General features: G+C 40.2%; 1 protein-coding gene across 2 annotated transcripts in view; it reads right to left on the minus strand.

The window, feature by feature from the left end:
• LOC132260490 (zwei Ig domain protein zig-8-like) overlaps positions 1-18,622 on the minus strand; it is a 43,660-nt gene extending 25,038 nt beyond the window's left edge. For both annotated transcript variants that reach the window (XM_059758647.1, XM_059758638.1), the window contains exons 1-2: positions 18,452-18,622; positions 9,930-11,639 (exon numbers count right to left, since the gene is read on the minus strand). In XM_059758647.1, the coding sequence (XP_059614630.1) occupies positions 9,930-9,993 (64 nt within the window). In that variant the 5' untranslated portion in view covers positions 9,994-11,639; positions 18,452-18,622. The remainder of the gene's footprint in view (positions 1-9,929; positions 11,640-18,451) is intronic.
• Positions 18,623-21,839: the final 3,217 nt, after the last annotated feature.

Below are 21,839 nucleotides of genomic sequence, written 5' to 3' on the forward strand. Positions count from 1 at the left end.
TTTCCATAGGGTAATTCGAACCTGGCGCAGATTTAAATGGTAATACAAGAACTAAAGAAGAGGGTGGAAGTGAAGCGGAAGGGTGGAGAATCACGCACCACGAATACTGAAGAGATGGAAATAGTTTGCTAAGCTGCTCAGAATGTTTCGTTCAGTCAATGAGCCGTGAAGTTTTAAAGACGCTGAACGTTTAGTTTAAACCAAGAGCACATTTTCGAATTTGACTGGAAACTTTGCATAACATTGTTCAAGCGCATCGACAGAAGCTTCGTAAAGCTCTGGAGAAGCTAAGGGGCAATTTACAAAGCGATTTTTGAGGGAAATTAATGGTCTCAATCAAATACATAAATATTTGAATAAAATAATCAAAAAATGATTGTTTTCCCAAGTAAAATTGCAAAAAACTCAAATTTTGAATAAAATATTAAGGAAATAATCAAAAAAAGATTGAATATTCACAAAGTTATTGGTCTCAACTTGCGAGTGACTTGAGAGAACCACAGAAAACTCTCAAAATTTCCCATTTCTCCCCTATGACCACTAATAGAATCCAATGGATAAACAGGATTTTCGTTTTTGCTCTTGAGAGCCATTTGGAGAATCAAAAGTCCGTAAATCATTACTTCTCCTTTAGCTCAGGGCATCAAAATGAGGAAATCATGCGGGACATGTGGACGAAATCATGAATTCGGCCCCTTCCTAAGGAGCATTATGGGTCGAATCTTGCAGGGTGGGAAAAAAATTTAAATGGGGCGGAAAGATGTAATGAAAATTTCTGATCACGTCTCCACGATGGAGCTTTTGCATTCATGTGATCTGTGTGAGAAGCTCAAATTCTCCGCTTTTTTCTGCTTCTCTTTCGCGTTTGGTCGCATACGAAACAAAAAGAATAGAAAAAATATCCATATAGCAATTCTTTGAACGTGCTAACTTTTGTGCTTTTTCTGTCATGTGTGTGTGTGAGAGCTTTTTTTGTGTGATATTCTGGAGTCTCTCAAGTGGAAAGAGCCCCGGAATGTATGGCGCAGAAATCCACCGATATCTTCGTCTTCTGGTGCGGGCCGTGGCGAAGCAGCTACAGTTTCGCATGGAAGAAGGGGAAGCATTTTCTTAAACTCCACCACCATCACTTGGCACAAAAAGTCGTCAGCGAAATGGACAATTCCGTGCCATTTACTGGGATGTCATTGCACATGATGGAGTCGTAACTAAACGAGAGAACGGCATTTACCGTTGGGAATTAGCATACGAAACGAATAACGACCAGAAAATCCAATTTAAAATCGCATATCCCGCCCGCTCCCCTTTCGCTGGGGGTACAAAATGAATGAGGAGGAAGAATATGTGGAATGCCACAATGTGTATATTCCGTATATTTTCGAAGCTCCGGGGTGAGCGGTGGAAAGCGTGCAGTTGAAAGTCAAGCTCGTGGGGATTTTCTCAGTCACCCACCCTTGAAATATAAGACTAAGCCATGTGACATAAGTCCGTCATGGTGGGATGGAAAACTTATGCCAAGGGGCTTACAAGTAGCTTTGAAGCTTGCAAAAGCTCCGATTGTGGCGATCAGGATAGTGTGAAGACAATGTTTTCGCGTAGTTTTATAGCTAAGAACCCCTGAAAATCTCATATATCCAGTGTCTACGAGGAATTTTTCGTCATCGCAGAACAGGAAGAAGCTCGGGAAGAAGAAGGCAGAAGCCCTTAGAAAAAGGCTGTGAAGGAAAGGATCAGAAGACGTGAGCTTTGTTTAATATTAAATTTGGGGAATTTCGGATTAAAAAAAAAAACGACCGGGAGTGAAGAGATGAAGAGGGAAAAGGGGCGGTGATGGCAGAAAAAAGACGATGGACAGAAGCTGTGAAGGGAAAATTTATGCTAAATTATATCAAAAGCTTTATCATCGGTTTTCCTTTGCGTCTCTTCCTCGGCAATCCCACGCCATGGCATCTTTATCCGAATTTAATATTTACAATTCCTCCAGCCTCGCTATCTCTGGTATTAGCTGTAATAACCCCATTGGGTTATATTAGGCGAAAAATCCATGGCCAAAGTGTATGCGTGGATGTTGTGGAAAAGAGGGACATTTCAATTGGTGATTTATCAGGAGGAAAGGACGCCAGAGGACACAGAATAAATTTAACAGTCACGTGATGGGGTGAAAGAACAAAGTTGCGAGAGGAGACACAATTTCACCTGTGCTAAATAATGAAAACTATTCAGTTCCATTTCACTGTCGCTGTGCAGGAATCCGTGAAGTGTGTCAACCCGGGGAGGAAAAGAGCAGAAAAGCCGCACCTTTTGCTCCAAATTGAATGCTGATACAATTTCGGTAGAGATTGTAGTGAGTCATTTATGAGCTAATTCATAATTAATGACTTCTGGGCAATGATTTTTCTGCCCATAACTGAGAAAACGGGCCTGAGCATTGTGTGTGTGTGTGAAGTGAATGCGAAAGTTTGCCCAAAGTGTGCTAGAGGATGAAAATTTTGGCCTTTTGCCCATTTCACAATGTACACAACATCACACGTGGAAAGGTGCTATATTGATTGTGGTCTAGCTTCTTCCCTCCGAGACAATGTGATGTGTTTGAGCTCAGGGGTTTCTCAAATATAACAATTCCTCACAGGCGGTGAGATACACAAACAACCTGCCAAGGTGGGGACAAAGAAGGTGCGCCTCTGGCGAGAAGTCATTCGAATATTATGGATTGTTGAGGCTCCTTTCAGACCATTCAAGACGATCATTTATTCAGGACCCAACGAGGGGGCGTCATTTTCCCACAACTTTCAATTAAATTTGTTGAGTTTCAGGGCGAATATGAGTTCTGGCCATACTTTCTGTCATTCTATTTGAATTAAGTGGAATCTGTTATTGTCCTCGTTGTGCGTGGGTGGTTTTCCAGTTAAGGACTTCACCTTGATGAACTTTGTGTTTATCTCGGGTCGTTGAAATCTTAGTTAGAAGTGAAACCACCAGCTAAGAGACGGTCTGAGAGGGATGAGAATTGGGATAATTGCTAAAAAGCATGCGATTTAGCGTAGTTTTTCAAAAGTATTGACATTATTCAAGTCGCGAAATAATGAATGTCGACAAATTACTTTAACGCGCCAATCTGCTCAAAAATTCAGTGCTGATTTTAGAATTAAATTTAAATTTGCTTAAAATTCATCATGAATTTTCTAAATTCGACAAATTTTATATAAAGTAAAATACAAAACGTGATATTTTTCACATTGCATTAATTAAAAAATAATACTGACCTATTTTTAAAGCAAAATGCAGCTCTTAAATGAGTTCTTGTGAATCGTGTAGCAGACACAAAAGCAACTGTGTTATTACATATTTTATAAACCGGAATTGGCCCTTAATAACAATCATAAGCACTTCATGGAAATGAAATGAAGCAATTTATCTTTCCGCATTTAATTCTAAATGGCTTTCGTACTGTAAACATTTGAAATATTAAGGAAAGTTGTTCAAAACTGAATCTATAAGTGCTGATTTCGTCCGATTTTTTTCATTAATGAACCCTGGTTTTTCTTAAATAATTTGAAAATCCACGTGCTAGCTTTACTCAGATGCCAGGGAGAGCATTTGCAGGTGACCTGAAATGGAAATGTGGGACAGAGACGGGGAGGGAGTTTGAAAATATAGTCATTGGGTTGCTGTGAAGCTTGTTTATGGCTTTTTGCATAAATAAACGCCACAGGATAAATACATTCGACAAAGTATATTCTCCCCTTCCCACTTCACCCCCGCAGAATCTACCTTTCGCAGCTGATGGTGGGAAATATTGAGATTCATTGATGTGAGAGGCATATTGTGAAGGTTCACTTTATCAATGTTTATATGTTTATTTTGCTAGTGGGGCTCCATTCTCAGTGCTGCTTCTGGAGCACTAATTTGTCCAGTGAGAGGGAAATTCATAAACACAGCCCGGCTATACTTCATCATTCATCCCCAGTGATGGGGGCTGGTGTGGATCAAGCACAATACATCAACTTTTCGACGAGGGTGCGAGTGTAGTGCTGGGCGAGAGGCAGTAAATCATGCCAAGGTGAGATGTTTCCTTGCATACAAACTGCTCGTGTGCTCCTCTGGAGAAGATTCACCCTGATTAGCCATGCACAGCCTGAGGACTACCGCACACGATGACGAATTTGCCATGCGAATATTTCATGAGCCTTTGCCACTCGGTGTCAAAGGGGGCGAGCAACTGTTTGAAAAATACCCCAGAAGAATTCACTGCACACAGCAATTAATTATTCACGCTCGGCGATCGCTGAAGGAGTTATTTTTGTGGCGGGAAGAACAATGCCAGAAAAGATATGAGCTCTTGCATGCTGATGAAAGTGATTCCGAAGACGAGAGTGGTGCATTTTTGAGGGCAAATTAGTGCCACATGCAATTAAATTTTGCACAAATAAATCTCTCTGTGCGAGGCACACAAACTCTCAACGCTTCAAGTCAATGTAGTGAACATTATCTCTATGTGTCAAACGAAATTGCGCCACTTGTAAATGAATTCGCACTCTGTGCCAGTGGAGAATTTCGCTTGTGAATTTTCAATTAGGGGAAAAGGAAAATCCCCCAAGTCAGCAATATTTTACGAGAATCATTTTCATTGAGAGCTCCGCCAAGTCATACAATATTGCTCAATTCTCAAAAGCACATTTCTCGCACTGTGCTGAATTTCCCGCAGACTTTTCAATCAAAACTTGCGGGGGAAGAGCGTGTTTGAATAGTTATTAAAACTTGCTCAGCAGAAAAGCGATTCCCGCGAACATCCCGTGCCTGATGCGGAAAAAATTAATTTACGAATAACAGAGGCATTTCGTCTGCTGTGCAGAGAATGATTTAGGGTTTTCAATTCGCATGTTTGTGGTCACTGAGTGGGTGGGATTTTGCCATGTTTGTCGGGGTTTGGGTGCAATTGTACAGTGTTTCGCTATTTCTGCAGAAATGGAGATTTATTGGAGATGCACAAACGGTGACAACAAACACCACAATTGGGCGTCATATTGTGGACGAGAATTCGCTGCTTTGTGAATTATTTCCTCTCGCCAGGCTTTAGTGTGTTATGAGAAAAAAACTTCTTCCATAAATTTGGCACAATTTCACCCAGTTGAATCTAGACTGCGAGAGGCAATTCCACACTTGCCAAAAAATCACCGTGAAAAGTACAATCTGACCGAAAATATTTAGAACAGTCTGCACAGACGGTGAATGTTGTTTCTGCGGTTTTCCTAGAGGAGTTCAGAACATTTCTGGGTTCACTGTACAAAATGGGCAGTAAAAGCAAGGGTGAATGGCACAAAAGGGGTTGACTATATGTTATGGGGCAGGAAGAATAAAGAGGAATGTTAAAAAATTCATGAAACATTTTTAACTGTGTACGTTAGCCAAGGCGCTTCGAAGATACACCGATTTTTTCCAGGAATTGATTATATTTACTGTGGATTTGGGAACCTAAAATTTAGAGTACATCAAGACGAAAAACCAGTAGTAGATTTTTGAGGGATCTTTATATTGATTTTTACTTCGTATGGCAAAAATCAAATAATTAAAATTTGAAGAAACTGATTAAAAAAAAATTATTTTGCAATAACAATTTAAAAATTGAGTATTTTTGACAAAATATTTAAAAAATATATTCAAATATATTCCGATTGTTTATAATTAATAGCAAATTAAAAAATGGGTCAATTTGGCAGGCTTCAACGCTTTGAAATAGTCTGGAAACCACTATAATTTCCGGCTAAATTCTACTCTGAGAAATACAATTGGAACTTCTAAATGCCTTTAGAGTTTAAATTGCTGCCCTCTGGCGGTAATATGTGGAGAAAAAATCAAATATTTGAATATTTTGTAGAATAATCAAAAATTGATTGACATTTTTATGGAAAAATCTAAGATATTTAAAGAAAAAAATGTCTCTTTGTATTTTCCAGTCTCTGTATATCGCCGAAACATCTTGCTGTTGAGTTAATGCCCTTGTTTGTTTTCCATGCATCTTTTGTGGTTATTTTTCCACCAAACTTCGTATTCACTAAATAATTTTTATCCGTGGATAAATATACGCTCTGCTCACACAATATATAGTCGAAACAAGTCCAGAGTCACTGTTGTTGTTGTTTTTTTCCCTCTTTCCCTTTGCAACAAAGGCCGGAAAGTGTGTTGCGAAATGGAAAAATTCAGGTGAAAACGATTTCACAGAGATACTGAAAAATTTATTAGTCTACTGCTTATGGAAGTGGAAAAGACTTAGTGTTTCAGCAAAGGAGACAAATAAGATTTGCAGCGCCGACAAACAACGAAGCGACACAACATTAATTGCCTTGTTAATATGGGCAGCTAAATGCAATATTTCACCATTTTTATCAAAAGACATAAATGTCGGACAGAAGTGAGGGGTTCTCAGGTCTTGGGAGAGAAATTATTGCTGTGTGTCGTGTCATGCTAAATTATGTGTGAACCCCACATTAAATATATTAATCCCGGAGATTAGTTATTATTAGGCTTAAGTCTTGAGTCTCTCTCTCCACTCGGGGAGTCGTAAAAAAAAAGAAGTTGAATGATTCTGACAGATGTGTGAATAATGAAGATGGTTTTTGGAGGAGAAGGAATTTCTTCCACGAAAACACTAAAACTTTTCCCTCCACCAGTTGGAATGTACAAAAGGTTAGGCATTTGGGTTAACACACAGGCGAGAGCGCAGGAGCTTTTAATAATAATGGAAAAACATGGGGCAAAAGGAGGAGTGATATGGGAAATTTTCTCATGCGAGAGAGAGCGAGAGGCGGCAAAAATACATCAGCTGTCTCATTAATTAATTTGTGTTTATTGTTTGCTTCCCATCGTCTCACTTAATTGGCAAGCATGTGAAACTTCACAAACTGCGCGTGTTTATTTTTATCCAAATGCGTGAGCCTCGATGGGCGGAGTTTTTGGGTGGGTGCCGCGAAGGAGAAATATTTTCCAAAAAGGTGAACTTTTCAAAATACCCCGCGACAGCGGTTGTGAAAGGAGGTGGGACATTCTCATGTGGCTACAAATGAAAGATGTTTTGACATACAGAATCTATTTACGTGGGACAAGAGGCGATGAGAAGCTGTCCACCCACCATTTAAGCGAGCATAAAAAATGTCGGATAGTTAAAATAGTTGGAAAAAAGCAGAGTTTCCACAATGATGCCCTTTGATCACGTGAAATTGCTCATTTAGGTGGCAGTGAGTGCATTAATTTCCCTCATCTCCTCATCGTCAATATAGTTTCCAGTGTAAAAAACACTCAAAGCGAGAAGTTCATTCTGGATTCACACTCTTTCCCACTGATTATGCTTCCTTAAATAGATCAGTGCGGAAGAAAAGTTTTGCGGAGAAATATTTAAAATTGAAATTATCTCAACTGACTTCGTAGAAGTTTCCCATCATTTCCACATGAAATTAAATGGTAACCATCCGGAAATTTTGTCAGTTCAGAAAGTTATTAAAAGCATTTTTTGTTTCCTTGACTTGGTGGAGAACTTGCACGATTCCCAAGAATCTCTTCATTCATAAATCACGAATAAACGATTTGTTTTTGCACCGCAATCTCCATCAGTCCGGTTTTCGTCTGTTGATTGCGAATAATTCATGAGAAGATATGGAACTTTTGAACTTGCCAGAAGAGAATTGTTGGCTGCATCAAATTGCGATTAATCACTGAACGCTAGTTTGGCTCAAAAAGAAATAATTTAGAGGGTGTTTTAAACCATTAGCCGTTTTTTTGGGGCAATTAATTAGAAAATCTAGATAATATTTATGTGAATTTTAGACGGTGTCTTCGCACTTCATCGTCTTGAGCACGATCTTTCTTCACCTTTTTCACCCACTAAGTCAGAATTTTCCTCTCCATCTATAAATACAAATTACCCGCTTCGTTTCATCTGCATGATTTTCCACTCCTCTTCTTTCCCATGTGATTTACAATTCTCCCTGTCTTATGTGTCACGCATATGTGACTCTATTTTACTATGCCATAACTCGTCCACACTATTTGACCATAACTCCAAATGTTTTTACTTGCGAGCAGTCGCACACAGAGTTTTCATAAACATCCAAGCACACAGACAACATCCCGTGCGGAGTGGCGAAGGGAGCGTGAAAAGAAGGAGAAATTGCCACATTATGGTCTCCTCACATTTTCTCCTCTGGCATAAACCAAGAGATTGTGTTACACGATATAAGTTCAAATACGCCGTGACGAGGTGGTGAAATCAACACACCCGCTGATACTACTTCGCATAATCATCAGCAAATAAGAAGTTGAGGGCGAAGTGGAGGAAAAAAGCACAGTTCCATATAGTTTTGTTTGCCCTATAAATTACTCTCATTTCCAACCCCCTCATCAAGGAGGAAATTTATTTTTAATAAGTTACAAATACCCCCAAACCACGACTGTGACTGTGCAAATCGCACGACTTTCTTATCCTCCCGCCTAACACTTTTCCACCTGCGAACCTCACCCTTGGGGGGATGGGGGGTGGGAAAAGGGTTTGCATACCACGCCAGAAATTATGGTAGCGTGATACGAGCGAAGTGCGCGACAAGGAAAAAAAAAAGCTCCGTAAAGGAGTGAACAAAAAGCGGGAGAAGTTGAAGAAAAAGCAAACATGAAATAGTTACTAATCGCCATGATTATCATTAATATTTCACTTTGTTTAATTAAAATATATTTTTCTCTCTAACTGCTCTCCTCGCCCCCTGTTAACTGGTTCTTTATTGTTATTAAATTGTTGTGGTCACAACTAAAGTGGGGTTGACTGAGTTGAGTAAACTGAAAGTGCGTTCTTTCGAGTGACTAATGGTGAGCAAATATACAGTGAAATACGTTGGGATTTTTCTAAATTTCCCCAACATACGAAAGTTGGCATGTTTTTGGAATCGCCATGGCGCTTAATGTGCGGAATTAAGGGCAATTCAAGGAGGAGATATCACTACATCTGAGCGTATTTAAAGGCATTTTTAGACTTTTTCAAATACTTTTCAACCTCATTTCCATCTTTTATCACAATTACATAATCTAATCCAGGTTTTCTGCCTCTACAGGTTTAGGCTTCTTTTTTGCCTTCGGAAAAAGTGCTTTAAAAAATTCTTACCAAAATGTGAGGTTATAATTCAAGACAAAGGAAGGATTCTTAGACTAATTTAATTCTTTTGAAACATGGAAATGAGTAAATATGGCGAATATCTCAATGTTTCTACTAGGATGTCGAATTTTTGTTAGTCTGAAATGACATTTTTGAGGTTATGTTTGGCTTTTAAGCTCTTTCCTGCTACTGTAATTTAACTAATCTGCAGTTATTCGAACTCAAATGCTCAATTGTGTTGAGACAAAAAAAAATAATCCCAGCTCAGAAATTTGATTATTTTGAGGGTTATTTAACCGCCAGAATATGACATAACCTAGAAAAATAATAAAATTTGTTTTTATAACCAAAATAATACATAGATAATGCCTCAATTTGTTCAAAAATTCGAAATGTTTCAACAATTCCAATTCCCAACGCTTCTGACCGTAATATCTGCCCCTTGGGACAATTGGCGTGCATGTTTGAAGCTATGGTTCGAAGTTGAATTTACGCTATATTTTTCATAAATTCTCACTTCCCGCTTCCCTGAAATCTCTGCCCATCAGACGCCCTTCCATCCATTTAACTCACCCAATTATGTGGGTTAACGCTGGCGGAATTTCATCAATCGATGGATCATCGATTACTAACCGTCATTTGCTCTGTTTATAGTGTCGCCCCCGCTCAATTTGGGTGCGGATGGGCATGACGTGGTGTATGTGGGACAATGTGAGTGTGAGGGGAAGTAAAAATTTTACTGGGTGGAAACATGGATGGAGAAGTATGTTGATAATAGAGAGTGTGTGTAACTTACCTATAAAGCACGACATCAGCAAAAATGCCATCCACTGGATGCTTTTCAATTCTCTGGGGATCATGATGATGTCAAATGTGGGGTTGGTCTTTCACAATTTTCTTCGCCAAGCACAATTGCTATTATGGCGTGCGTGTATCTATATTTTTGATTACAAATACCCAATGATGTAACGCAGCATTCTCTTTCTTCTCAGCACCAATTTATGTTTATTGGAATTTTATTCACATACACACAACACATTTTGATTGCTATCTCTCTTTATCCTTTCCTCACTGTTCCTTTTTTGCATAGTCTCGCCAAATGTTTCGAAATTTCGTCACCACTTTCTTCTTATCCACAGAATGGCAATGTTTTTGGGGGGTGAGAAAATGCCGCTGAAGCACCAGGGGAAAGACTATCTTTGTGCGCGCACCTCTCAAGGAGGTCTCTCGTGATCACATCATCAATTATGTTAAATGATTTGGAGGATAATTAGCGGAGCTCTCTCGGGGAGACTCTCACATGACTGTTAACATTTGCCACATGGCACTGAAGACGTGTCTTTGCGCTGAGAGTGACACTGTGAGACGCTGCACGATCGCTTTAAGATGCTGCTGACTGCTTTGTATCGTTTTCAGGCGACTCACTTCCTCCTGTTACGTCTGGGGAGTACGCGTTAAATTGTCTGCACAGCGGCTAATGATGTGACGGTATTTATAGCGCGACGCTATTTTTTCCTAGCAGCCAAAGAAGACGTCTTGAGGAAATTTGGACGTGAGACTTTACGCAATAATTGCCTATGTTTACCAAATAGACCGTCCAATGGGATCACATGTGATGGGAAATTCTTCACTTTGACACTCAGTGTCATGCAGAGCGAGGGCATAAATCAACACATGGCCCACAATTTCACATCCACACACACACTCTGAGGTGAGAGAGAAGGGTGAATTGTTGTCTTTTTGCCTCCAAAATGATTTCCACGTCCTTTTTCCCCGCACTTTCCACCTTCTCGCGTTGTGGTTGTTTGCCACGAAGTCTTTTTCCTCGGGAATTGTTGATGTGGAAACGCGTGGAGCGCAAATCCTTTTGATCTGTTTCCCTTTTGACGCTCTCGTTTTACACTCTCAGTATCGAATTTTCGTATGCGGTAGAGGATTATCAGCCAGAGTGTGATTCCTTAGCACGAGAAACGACACAAAAATGACGATGTTTAGGGAATTGATTGTTGGATTAAATGTCTTGGGGACAATTCACTGGCACACAAAACATGCTGGAAGTCGAAGCGACAGCCTCAGTTTTTCACACCGTTTCGCAATCAATTCAGTGTGGGTTTCAAGTTCGTCAATAGAGCTCTCGTCAGCGATTTTTCCTCACTGTCGATAATATTTATATACGAAAACACAATAAACACGTGTCTCTCATGGGCCTTTCACTATGGCGAGGGCAACTTCTTTGGGGGGCACAAAAGAGGGCGCAGAGAAATCTTCACACGTGCCCGAGAAGCTGCCAGGGGTTGTTTTTCCTCTATTCGCCACGTTTTATGTCTTTCATTGAATCCAATTCAAAAAGTCATTTTTACCCTCGGCATTCCATTGAGGCAGATCTCTAGCATTCTAGCCTCGTACTTCGCCTTTCCAGTGCTAAATTGCAGGCGTTTTCCGGGGGAGGCTCAATTGAGAGCCATTTGATCAATGTATTTCGACACCGTCTAATGAATTTTCCACTCTGAAATTAAATAACAAATAAGATATTGTCAGTGATAAATTATTCTTCTGTGTGACTTGAGTCCCTGTGGCAGAATTTGGCAGGTGTGAGTTTGGCAAGGAAGCTTTCTTCGCGCAGTGAAAAGCTCCTAGTGAAATTGCCAGGGATGAATTTCATCATTTAGGATGAAATTATCGTCTTTTGCTACTGAGAAAGAGAGAATGGCAATTTACCGAACAATTGAGCCATTTATCTCGTGTGGAAGTTTTGAAGCTTTTCAGTTTGCCCCCCAAAAAGGTGGAGCATGCGAATTGCAATTAGAGATGGAATGGTGGCCCGAAATTTTCCTCCCTCTTGAGCGCGATGGAACTTTGACGATTTTGCCCTGAAAAGTTTGAGGGTGGCGCTCAAGAAAATTGCTATCGGATTTCAGGGTAACAAAATACCTGTCTGATTTGCCATTGCTTTTTATTTTACATCCGAAATACCCCCTATTTGGCAAATCACGCCTCTCACCGTGTCTCTCCTCATGTCTACGCATAGCGATTTTGTCAGTCAAAAGCATTTTCCGTATTGATTGGGCGAAATGTGAGCTTTAGCCAAGGGGCAAATATCTATTGGATTGTGAAGAGTCAGAAAAGTCAATAAAAGTGGGTGTTTTTCAGTTTGAGGGCAGATGAATGTGCGTGATATTTACTCTAAATGGGTGGATGTCAGTTTTCGGAGGCGTGTGGGGTGAATTTTCAAAGCAGGCAAAGGTTCGTACAATGACCCTTATCGACTTATCACTGTGGAAGATGGAAATTTAATACTCAACCTCTGAATAAGCTTCGATTCTTGCGAATTTTGCTTTCCAACTTGCTCTAACAGCGCAATAACGAAACTTCTTGTGCAATAGATTTGTCCAAAGGCAAAGAAATTCCTTGTAAAGTCATTTTGAAGTTCATGACCAGAGAAACATTCCCGAAGCTATGGTAAATAATGACTTAAGACGAAATACGATCCACGGACAGCATCTTTGTCTGAGTTCATGCTAGAGATTAAGTAAGCATTGATTTAACTCATGATTTACTTGTATGAATGTTTCTCATATCTTTTAAATGTTTTTCACTTAAAAATCTTTACGAAAAGTTCAAGTAGAGTATGAAAAGTTGATTTTATAGAACTTGTTTGGATAAAATCGATTCGAAGACTATTAAAAATCGACTTTGGAAAGTAATATTTTCAGATTTTCTCTTAATTTTACCATATTTTAGTCAAAAATTTCAATAAATCCCAATAAAATCAATTAAAATATTCACAAAATAATAAATACAGAACAATATTTGCCCTTTAACGAAAGATTTGAAGGCGTTTTGAGGGTTTTGAAGTCGATTTGACCTTCTTCTTATTAACCTTCTCCAGCTCATTTTTGGACTATTTCTGTACTCAAAATATGTTAATGCTGAGCAAAGTAGAATCGCTGGTCAATAAGTGAAAATGTATTTATTCACTTTTCTCCTCAAGATCTCTTTCACCGATAAGCATTATTGTTTGTGGGGAAAATACAGAAATAGACTTAATGATGAACGTATCGACATTTGATTTGCCGTATTATAAACATCATTGCCTTCTTAATTGTCAATTATTTATCTATTTATTGCTGAAATGATTCCTCCTTGGGCGGGATTTGGCGGAATGTCGTTGAAAGTGAAAGACACAGTCAAGTACACATGTGAAAATAATGATTTCACGTTGTCAAACGATATCGAAAAAAGGGGTGAAAGGCAAAGACACTCCCCGGCTAAGGAAATGGGATCGGGACAGGAAAGCTATACAATTTCCAATTCTCAATTGAAATTTTTCTCCATTGTGTGGAATGAGCATGAATTGGTGGCGGAGTTCGGAATAGAGTGGATGATGAGATTGCGAAGAACATTCATCTCTTCGCACTTCAGCCTCGGGACTGTGGCGCGTTGAGGGAAAAAATAGGTGAAACACGCGCGAATTAGGGGCGAGGGAGGTGGTGAGGAGGGTGGAACTTTTCACTTTGACAAAACTTCTTGCCCTCTTCTCTTCAATATCACTCAATGCGCACACCTTTGCCTTGGCTTGGGGGAGTGGAAAAGCCCTGCGGAGGGTGGAATTTTATTTTATTTTTATGTGCGTGTGTGTCACACTGGGAATTACTCCTTTAAGGGATAATACAGTCGTCGATTGGTGTCGTCAGCGATGTGAGCTGCTCTCTCCCACTCTGGCGTGCTTGAGCTTCACAATGGGAACAATGTGAGGAGCATTAATTTTTTTATTCCTCAGCCTGTGGTGCCTTTTCTCAGGCTTGTCCCATTGCGGTTGAGGCATTCTTGGAATAGAAATGATCCATTTTGTCAGGCCTCCCCAAACTCCGGACAAGGACACGCTTTCCTCCCTCTGCTCGGCACTGTCAAGAAGGGGGTTTGGGGCGATGTTTTACCAATTCGCCCGTATCTCTGTCTCTGCTTTTATTCCACCCTTCATCGACATTTCATCCGCTGTCGGAGGCAAAAAAAGGCCAACCACCCATCACATCAAATATGATGTGTGTTTATTTCCACATGGAAATTGAATGCTTTTTAGTTTCCCCCGGCTTTTCACTGTGCGTGAGCTCATGGAGAGCTTTTGTATTATTTACCGTATTTGTGAGTTCAGGGGGTGAAAGCTCCCTCTCTCTCCCTCTCACACCCCAATTCGTCATTGTCTATTGGGATGCCGAAACACAAAACCCCCCTTTAGAATGGATTAGCCACAATGACATCACTCAGTCACCATTTCTATCCAATTGCTTCATGTCTTTTGAATTTCATGTCAGCATTGCTATAATTCACCCTCATGGAACATGGCAATATTTTTTCCTCCTGTCCTCCCATATCTGACTCGTGTTTGCCATTTTCTCACTGCCAACATTCCACACTTCTCGCCACTGTTTGTAATGAAATTGTTCTAAAATTAGGAGGGTGAGTGACACTGAGGAAAAACACCAGAAATCACCAGTGAGAATTATTTGCCACTGGCTGTGGTGAAAGTTCTGTGCATCGGGAAAATTGCGGCTCGCAAATATTTTAGTGGGATTCTCACTTTATGGGCTATTCTAAATGGTTATGTTGGTTTCGGAGAAGAATTCTGAAATGCTGATCCACGCAAAGTTTCATTAAAAAAAAATGTGAAATTTAAATGTTTCTGTGGATATTTCATTTTAATATAGCGCATGAAAATATTATGTGTGTTTTTTTCTTTAATTCTACTGTATGCAGATTAAATAAAAATAAATCAATTAACATTTATATAAAATATATCCGTACACGGGCGCATAAAAATCAAATCATATTAATGCATTCCATGAGTTCTGGCTGTTTTATCTGACAATAATATCCAATTTGACCGGACTGAAGTCATGCAAATGTGGATCTGATTCATTATTAAATCATGAATATGAATTTCATATCCAATAAAATCGATTTCCTCTGCATGTGTCCTTCAATCTCGCTCCTAAAATTGCCTAAATCCAGTCAAGAGACAAAACAATAGGGAATATTTGCCAGCAATGCCTTGTCCAGTCGTTTTTAATATTTAACCATGATTGACAGATGCAATCAGAGGGAAAAATGACAAATTGCCTGACTATTCACCCCTTTTTCTGATGGATTTTCAATTGCCGGTGCTTGAGGGATTTTTCCAGAGGGAGACAGAGAGAGAGAGAGAGAGAGAGTCGCGAGGAAGTTGGAGATTTTCCTCATATTACTGGATCTTTTCGCCCCTCTAGGAGAGATGCCTTCAATTATGCATGAGTGTGTTTGAAGCCCGTGCCAGAATTCCACCCCATTTCGCCGTTCCTGGCAATTTTCCAACGGCTGACGGATCCCGTGGAAGCCCATGAGGGCCACCCTGCACAGAGAGAGAGAGTGCGTACAATGTGGAATGGAAAAAGGGAGGAAAATTACACTCGATGAAAAATCCCACAGAGGAAAATCGTTAAACATTTTTCTAAATTTGTTCACTACCCCTCGAGCAAAATTCACCATCCGACAAGCAGTGCGATGGAAGATTCTGAGCCAAGGTGGGTGCGAAGGGAGGGAAAATAACAACGCTGAGACATGGTGAATGTATCTTCCTCTGTTGGGGCGCCAAAAAGCCAAAAAGTGTGTAGCCGAAAAAAGTGGCGTGAATGTGGGCCGTGCAGACTTCATTGAGGGCCAACATCGAAGCTCTTTCATGTGTAATGCCAGGGTAATTAAGCCATGGTCGGATGTGAGACGATGGATCTCGTGGAGGATATTTGCGTGCTCCGTAAGCCCTCGAAACCCCGGAAGACTAAAGCACCCGCACGCCCTTCCTAGATAAATTGTATGCGGCATTTCAGCGCTTTCGCATGAGGGGTTAATCCCATTTTCAATTACCGTACAAGATTCAACTTATTAATGTGCAAAATTACCTGAGACTTTAATGGGCTTCTCTAGGCATTTTCCACCCCAGAAATTCATCGATTTCCCCAACAAGGAGGCTGCATGTCAGGATGTGGACGAGGTCTGGGAGGATTTGAGGCAAATGTCCGGGGAAAATTCCGCTCAATTTGGTGATGTGTGTGTTTCTGTATATAGCGAAAACTTATTTGATCAGAGACTGATGTCTGTTTTCTGCCAAGTTTTCGACAACTCCCTGATATAAGGATGTTGTCATGCGGGTGGAACGGGGAGTCCCTCGGGGAATTGTTAAACACATACTGTAGGTCAGTGGGAGACAAGAAACTTATAAGTACATTAATATGTTTTTAGTGCCATCAAACACAGCGTGCAGAGGTCGCAAGTATACTTCAAATTGAATGAAACGGAGAACTATTGAAAATAAGTCCACAAACTCAACTTGATAAATACTTAGGAAGCATTCAAGGGGGAGAAAATATGATCAGAAATGGTGTACACATCAGTAGAAGTTTCAGCATGTGGGAGTGTTGCAATTTATGCAATATTTGGTTCATATCTTTGATTTTTTCTTAAGTCGTGTCTTAAGCAATCTATGAAATTTGAAATTCTGGAAAATGTTCAGAATCTTTCATACAAATTGTGGAAGTGTCAGAAAGTGGTGTACAGATTTTAGCCATATTATCTTCCCTTTGGAACCATCAATAAAGCAACAATGGAAGGAAACTAAGAGAACAATGAGGGCATTGAAATCTTGTCCAGCAGAAAAGTTTTTCTCTCCCTCAGAGACGCCAGATAAAGATTTTCACTGCTGCTTTCCACGCATATCATTGATAAATAGCCAGAAACATTCGAATATTAATTCCTTTTTGTCCCCCATAAAATATTAATCTGCCCTGTTGGAAATATAATTAATAGACCACCGTGTAATTTAACAATATGTAGTGAAATTTCACGCGATTTCTGTCACTTGCAGTCCTTCATCTTTAGCCCTCGACACATGGGCGCGCCCTCTGAAAGGGGTGTTCGTCTGTTTTTATTAAATTTTCACCGTAAATACTTTTTCCGTGAATGAGTAATATTCAATTTTCGTGACTGACGAATCTCCCTTCTTGCACGTCGCTTTTCAACCCCTCTTGTAATATTTTTTTTACTGGCAGGGGCAAAACGTGTTATTCTTGAGAGTGAATGGAGAGAATGATATGTAAGGCTATTAGCTCCTGTGAGGAAATCCAGTGGATGGGAAATGGGCCACGAAAGAGCGCGGGGGTCGTGGAAAATTTTGTCGTGCGAATTTCATTTTTGACACACACACACACACACGCGGTGTGAATCGAGTGGCGGTGAGGAATGTATAAAACATACTTTTCCTCCACAGTGTGGGGGATGAAGGGAGTGAATGTGTGGAAAGAATGTGCGTGATGGAAGGAAAGGTGAAAGTATGCGCGGCTGGAGGCATAAAAATGAAAAATGCTATGAAATAAATAAGAAGCAAGTTGCGTGTGTCGCACATCGAATCGTATTATGAATTTTTAATGCAAATTTGTACCATTTGTCAAATTGAAGAATATCCAATTAGATATCATTCCTTATTCATTCTCATATGTCTCACACAATCTCGGGGGAAATATTGCTGAACGACCAGTTTGCAATGCACATTCACTCTCTTTAATCATTGCAACTCTGATTGCTTTATGGACGCATTATTTGAAATTCAAGCATAGCATTCTGACCTTAATACCAACCTTTATTATCTAACCAAGCCGGAGGCTATGATTGATTTATTTCAAATCGCAAAATTGCTTTTATGCCGAATATAATCAGTGTATCATCAGTGAAATTTATCGGTTTCGCGCATTTCAGCAAATTATTGCTCTGGAATGTTTAACACTGGTCAAGGGATTGGATTAAACAATTTCGTAATGTTCATCACGCTAATCAGAGTTCAAATATGAATTTTTCATCACAATGCGATAATAACTGTGACGTGTCGGACGTGCTTCATTGATAGAGCAAGAATTGTCACGTGTTGATATTCGTGTCATTGCGTAGGACAAAAGGAATTGCTTCGAACTCTGTGTCTTAAGTGGGCATCTTTAAATATGCACAATGCTCGTACCTTTGAACTATGAATGGGGAGAAATTCTAAAGTTCGCTTTGAACACTTTGTGGGAGAACAAACTGGATATTCTATTAGTGCTTACTCGCCTACATACCACGGTATTCATGGGGGAGTCAAAGGGAAATTCAATGAGGGACGATATTGAGAGCAAAAGGTGTCAATATCCATGGTAAATTGTGCCACTGGGGAAAAATCCTTTGATGTTTGCCACAGAGACTGATAACGAATTTATAGCTGCAATTGCTGGCAATTCTCGCACCAACACTATCTCCACTCACATTTGCCACACATCCTTTTGCCAGGAGCTCCAAAGAGCCTTGCTCTCTTATCACCCCACAATCACTTGCACAGCCCAGTTGATGCCGCCCTGCCGGAGCAGCCGGAAGGCGAGCGATAGGGGATTTCGCACGCAGTAGGGAATTTTCCGGAACTGCGGGTCTCCTCAACTTGCCGGAGAAAGAAGGAAAAGCACGAGTTACACACCGATTGATGGTGTGCCATTAACCGACGTCGCGACGCAACTGAGTGGCCACACAACCAAAACGTTCCACTTAAGTCACTCCTGCTGCTCTTTGGGGCCAAAAACCCGTCCACACACTCTCTCACAGACGCTCTCTTCTGCATTTTCCGCTCTCTCACTTTCCCGGGAGGAGAAGTGCTGGTGGTGAGTTTCCGCGGCGCCAGTTTGTTTGGTTCAACAGCCAAGTACACGACTTCCTAAATCACTGTCAGGTGAAGATAATGGGAAAAAAACATCACTGGTGGATTATGTTGAGCCACAAACTGACACTAATTTGATTTCCCTGTCAGCATTTAATCCGCCAAATTAACGATAATCACCTCTTGGCACACTGACCCAAAACACACTGCCAAAGGAGAAAACGCTCAGAACATGCGCACGCGACGAGTGGTGAATTTTCCACGCCTCAAGATTTCCCCTCAGCGCGTTCTCTTCGCGAATGCTTAGCTCAAAATTCCACCCCCTTTTTCGCCTTTTTCCTGTCCATCTCTCGGAGGGTGAGTGCATGAAAATTTTCCTCCAATTGACTCTCGTGTCACCCACACAGTTCAAAGAGGTGGTGTCAAAACACAATCTCATTTATGGTAATTTTCCTCATGACATTTTCAATTATTTTTAGCGGAAATTTGCTCGAGGACGAATGCTTTGGGTGTTGGAAAAAAAACAATTTTTCTTCCAGTGCGTGAGATCAAAGGAAAACAGCTGCAACATTTGTGCAAAAGTCACAGTGAGACAAATAATTTCATATCGATGTTTTAGGGCTGAAAAAGATTTCCAATCCTAATCATCATTGCTAAATACCTTCTGTCAATTCACAAACACTTCCGCTTAAAGGGATTTCCATTGGGCTTCCGGTGTGGAAAGGGGGTCGTGAGGAGCGACGGTCAAAGTTTTGATGATGATTGGGGAAAATTGAAAGCTGCTCAATTTCCCATGGATTAAATAATGAGAAACTCCACGAATGAGATTTACATTGAACTGTATATGTGGATGTTTCGACATGGTGGACCGCAGCAAAATAGGGATGATTGTGGAAACTTTTGATTCGGTCCCCAATGATCAAATATATCCTGCCTTGTGGAGTGTAATTGGAGAAAATTCCTTCCGGTGAAATTTGTGAGCCATTAAATGAGGGGAGTTGATGGACCTTTTTTTCCCGAACAAAACCCCACACCGAAATGGAGGCTTCGGGGCAGAACAACCCTGGGAGTCTCTCTGTGTCTTCAACTTTATTATTGAGCACTCTGGCTGTGGCTGCAAATTCGGGGTTTGGGGGAAAATTGCAGGGAATATATTGGTGCGCAGGAAATCAAATGGTGTGGATTTTAATTAGAGCGAAATTCTTAAGTGTCCCAATAAAATCGAAGCAATTTTATCCTCCCATTTCCGCTGAGATTCTTTATGAGATTTCCTCTGCATTCTGGGCAACATATGTTCAATACACACACACACACCTCCAAATTGTGCTATTTACCCACCTAAAAGCACTGCGAAAAGCTCTTAGTGGATAGAGCGAGAGGGACTCTATGTGGAGGAAGTTTAATGTTTTCCTTTGAACTTGTTTATTGTTTTTCCCCAACGAAACGCGTTAATTACTTTTACCCAATAAATTTTATCGTGCACCCCTGGAAAATTTCAAATTCTCTGAATTTTCTCGCCATTTACCAAAACTCCCCCCAAAAATGTACTCTTTTATATACACAGCGCACCACTATGCAAAGTGAATGAGAATTGGAGAATCGTTGAGCTCTCCGGGTATTATTTTCCTTTACGTGCACTGCGGTATTCAGAGTTTATTGTTGTGGGAGGGAAATGGTTTGATTTCACAGAGTAATTGCTGTGAATATTCTTTTGGCACTTTTTGCATTCAATTTCACCTCCATAATTACTGTCAATTGCCAGTATTATGTCATTTTAAATACCTGCATGTAATTTTACATGCGCGATGTGAATTTTAATTCGCGGAAAATTGCTAATGCGAGAGCTTAATGTGTTTTGTGTCACTGTGGGCGGCAAAATGATATTTTGAGAAAATTGGTCATTCTCACACCTTTGTGCCTTTGTGCAGTAAACATGTAATACAATATGTATCCATTCATGCCAAATGCACAGCATATATTTCAGCCCCATTTGGGTTAGGTATGTATGGTCAATTTAATGAAAATAATTGGTATGGTGGCATCGCTCTATAAATTCCCTCCTTTGCATGGGGGAGACATAGTGTGGATGTTGTCATTGTGTGGTAAATTGCACGAGAGGGGATTTTCCTGACTGGAGAATTTTCCAAATAGCTGGGCGAAAGATAATTGTTGCACACTACAAAATACACATTCAACAATTTACACATCAAAGAGTGAATGCTAGGCAAAACACAGAGGCCGACATGAATAATATCTTATGCACATGATGGTCGACTTCACAGTAACAATGCTAATATTATTATTAAAATACTTTAGACCCATTCCTCCATCAGCCAGTCACTCACGTTATTTAGTGCAACTCCATCAACTCAAGTACATGGCTGAATAAATAGTGGTTTCACTTAAGGTAGGATGAGTTACTTTGTGATGTTCATTGTGACGAAAACATCCCTTAACTTGTTTCAATTATGACAGCAACTCCATGAAAAACACAACAAATTCACGTAAAATAGCCAATGAGTCTTAACATATTAACAGAAGAATAATCATCTAAATGAGTGCGTACACGGAAAAATGTATCTTCGTTCAAATTTCTGGCGGGTGCGCGCAGCATAAAAAAGTGAAACTTGTCGAGGGAAAATCCTGTTTTTCAGGCAGATGGAGAAGAAATATCGCTTTGACATATATGGGAGAAATGTAGCCCTATTAGCGCTCTACATGTAGGAAAAATAATCTAACATAAAAATATTTTCATTTCGGAGATGTGGTCAAAAAACTGGCGAATTTTTTACCGAGTGGCGCACAAAAAATCGTTTTTGACCAATAAGGAGTGATCTAAAATTCTCATAATGTTTTACAAAGTAGTAGATAATTTCAATATCTATCATTTGAGCCCAATTTGGGGAAAATCTGTGGAAAATTGGACGAAATATCAGCCCATATGTGCGGCAAAGTGGGGGAAAAATGGAAAATAGGCTACAGGAGGAAAACTTGAAGGTCTAGGGG

This window comes from Phlebotomus argentipes, unplaced genomic scaffold (assembly GCF_947086385.1).
Source record: "Phlebotomus argentipes unplaced genomic scaffold, Phlebotomus argentipes genome assembly contig_6, whole genome shotgun sequence".
Classification (NCBI taxonomy): domain Eukaryota; kingdom Metazoa; phylum Arthropoda; class Insecta; order Diptera; family Psychodidae; genus Phlebotomus; species Phlebotomus argentipes.